Source organism: Centruroides sculpturatus, unplaced genomic scaffold (genome assembly GCF_000671375.1).
Source record: "Centruroides sculpturatus isolate CEXI.00-Female unplaced genomic scaffold, Cexi_2.0 scaffold857, whole genome shotgun sequence".
Lineage (NCBI taxonomy): Eukaryota > Metazoa > Arthropoda > Arachnida > Scorpiones > Buthidae > Centruroides > Centruroides sculpturatus.
This window is the reverse complement of record NW_019385135.1, coordinates 184631-187732: the sequence shown is the minus strand read 5'-3', so window position 1 is coordinate 187732 and position 3102 is coordinate 184631. Positions and strand designations below refer to the sequence as shown.

Below are 3102 nucleotides of genomic sequence, written 5' to 3'. Positions count from 1 at the left end.
GAAACTGGTCGCTTTATAGGTGTTAGACACGCAACAAACAAAGTAGACGTTAGTGAGGCGCGAACCCGCGACAACCACAAGTGTTTAATGGCTAATTATCACGAAAGAAAGATACTTTATGAAATTATAAACAATTTTAAGATGAATCAGATTATAAGTAACGTCTAGAACCACACATATATGAGCAAATATTACTAAATTTCGATGTTAATTAACACCAAACATAAATTAAACGAAAAATAAAATATTAACAAAATATAATTTAATATAAAATGATAATTGAACTTTAAATTGATTAAATGTAAGATTTATAGCTGAAAAAATAAATAAAAGTGAATTAAATTTAATAAACAAACCTTGCGTAATGTCAAGATAACGAAAAAGAAAAACAAGTTGTAGTTGAAGGACGTTCATCATTCTTAAATGAACTTTATCCATAAACAAAAATCCGTTTAAATTTAAGTTTTAAACAGTGAAAAATGAGAAATTAACAAGAAAATTATTGCATTAAACAATCTTTATTACCTTTAAATTAATAACACAGAAAACTTAATATAATTTCATTATCAATTTTTAATGTTTTAAAAGTTATGTTTACAACTCATAACTATATAATTAAAAAAAGTAAGAGATTAAAGCGTTATGGACAGAAAATGTACTGAATAAAAGTATAATTTATTAATTCATTAACAGTATATAAATAATTAACACCTGTATAAATTATTAATTATTTAGGGGTATGAATTATTTCAGGGGTATAAATAGAAATCAAAAGGCATAAACTCGATGGCCATCTTGGTTACTTGCCTAACTAGTGTTTAATGAATACAGTCTACAACGCATGCGTGTTATCAGTAACTTATATACTTGACCGATATTCAAAAAACACACAGTATCTTCCTGGAGCCATGCAGAACGGACGAAAGAAGGTTGCTATTATAGGAGCGGGTGCAAGTGGACTAACCTCAATCAAAGCTTGCAAAGAAGAAGGGTTCGATATCGTTTGTTACGAAAAAACTAACGATATAGGAGGCCTCTGGAGGTATCGAGACGAAGATGTAGAAGGTTTAGCATCCGTGGCACGTTCTACTATCATTAACAGTAGCAAGGAGATCACGGCTTTCAGCGACTTTCCTCCACCCAAGCATTTCCCCAATTACATGCACAACTCCATGATGATCAAGTACTTGGAGCTATATGCTGAGAAATTCGAATTGGTCCAGTATATTAAATTTAGACACGAAGTGTCATCGGTAACACCCTCGAATGACTACGAATACACTGGAAGATGGAAGATACGAGTTAAGGATTTGTTAAATGGGGTGGAAATACAAGAGGTATTCGATGCAGTCATGGTTTGTAATGGTCATCACGTGTATCCGTTAAGACCCATTTTCCCGGGTGAAGATGAGTTCGAGGGGAGGATCATACACACTCATAGTTATAAAAAACCCAATGGTTACGATGATAAAAAGGTGCTGGTTATAGGTGTTGGGAATTCTGGAGGTGATGCCGCTGTGGAACTCAGTAGTGTCGCTAGTAAAGTAAGTATTGTTATTTAATTATCCTTGTTTTCTTATAATATTAGAAGACCTATTAATGTATTTAGGTACAGCTTGCTTGTAATTGCAACACTGATTACAATAAACGATAGTGGTGTATGATCGCGCAAACAGAGCATACATTAAAGCCTGAAAATACATACTTAACTGAATATTATGATAATTAAAACCGAAATTGTCATCATATTAAGCGTTATTTTTATATTAAATGTCTTGAAAACGTACTAATTCTGATAACATTAAACAACTTTAACAATAAATTTGTTATTTCAGAATATAGAAAAGTGGAAAATTCGAGTAAATATTCGTCCTAGAAATGGTTCATTAGTTTTATTAATAAATAATTTATAATATTGCGTAGTTCGTTCGTATGTTTATCCGATTAAAATTACGATAAAGTTTTTATAGATAATGTAAGAAACAAATCTTAAATTAAGGGAAGTTTATACAAAAATGAGGACATATTTTAAAATTTAATTCTATTTTAATAAGTTGAAATAATACGCTATTTTTAGGAGGGTGTAACGTAAGGAAAAATACAAAAATATACGTAAAACGGTGCATATCGTTCGAAATATTACCGTTTAAGTTTGAAAATAATAAATAATTTAATCATTTTTTTGTTTATTTTATGAAATGTAAGCCTTTGAGTCAGTTACGTTGTATTTATTCAACACTTCGTAACGAATTAAATTAATTTTTAACCTGTAAAGAAAGGACATTAACGAGAAATTATCTTGAAAGATTACTTTATATCAATGAGAAAACTTATAATTAATTTTATAATATTAAATAATAATTTTTTATATTAATGTTGATTTAGTCTACTTTCCTTCCTGATTAAATTAGTTTCATTTAATTATCATTATAAAATGACTAGATTTCATTATACCTTGACCTCGTTACATCCCTTTATAAAGAAATTATATTATAAAATAAATTTATATNCACGCTCCACTATTATTAACAGTAGCAAAGAGATCACGGCTTTCAGCGACTTTCCTCCACCCAAGCATTTTCCCAATTACATGCACAACTCCATGATGATCAAGTACTTGGAGCTGTACGCTCAGAAATTCGAATTGGTCCAGTATATTAAATTTAGACACGAAGTGTCATCGGTAACACCTTCGGATGATTACGAATCCACTGGAAGATGGAAGATACGAGTTAAGGATTTGTTAAATGGGGTGGAATTACAAGAGGTATTCGATGCAGTCATGGTTTGTAATGGTCATCACGCTTATCCTTTAAGACCTATTTTCCCGGGTGAAGACGAGTTCGAGGGGAGGATCATCCATACTCATAGTTATAAAAAATCAAATGGTTACGATGATAAGAAGGTGCTGGTTGTAGGTGTTGGGAATTCTGGAGGTGATGCCGCTGTGGAACTCAGTAGTGTCGCTAGTAAAGTAAGTACTGTTCTTTAATAATTCTCTAATTCATTGAAAATCTATAAAGATTAGAGTAGTTAAACTGTAGAAAAAGATCTCAAAAATATTAATATTATATATAGATTTTATATATATATATATTGATA

The 3102-nt window shown here is 30.6% G+C and overlaps 1 protein-coding gene across 1 annotated transcript in view; it reads left to right on the top strand.

Annotated features, from left to right (window-relative positions):
* Nucleotides 1–348: 348 nt before the first annotated feature.
* LOC111635262 (dimethylaniline monooxygenase [N-oxide-forming] 5-like) overlaps nt 349–3102 on the top strand; it is a 6924-nt gene continuing 4170 nt past the window's right edge. The window contains exons 1-3 of the mRNA XM_023380173.1: nt 349–1553; nt 2078–2088; nt 2533–2974. Coding sequence (XP_023235941.1) covers nt 822–1553; nt 2078–2088; nt 2533–2974 — 1185 coding nt within the window. The 5' untranslated portion in view covers nt 349–821. The remainder of the gene's footprint in view (nt 1554–2077; nt 2089–2532; nt 2975–3102) is intronic.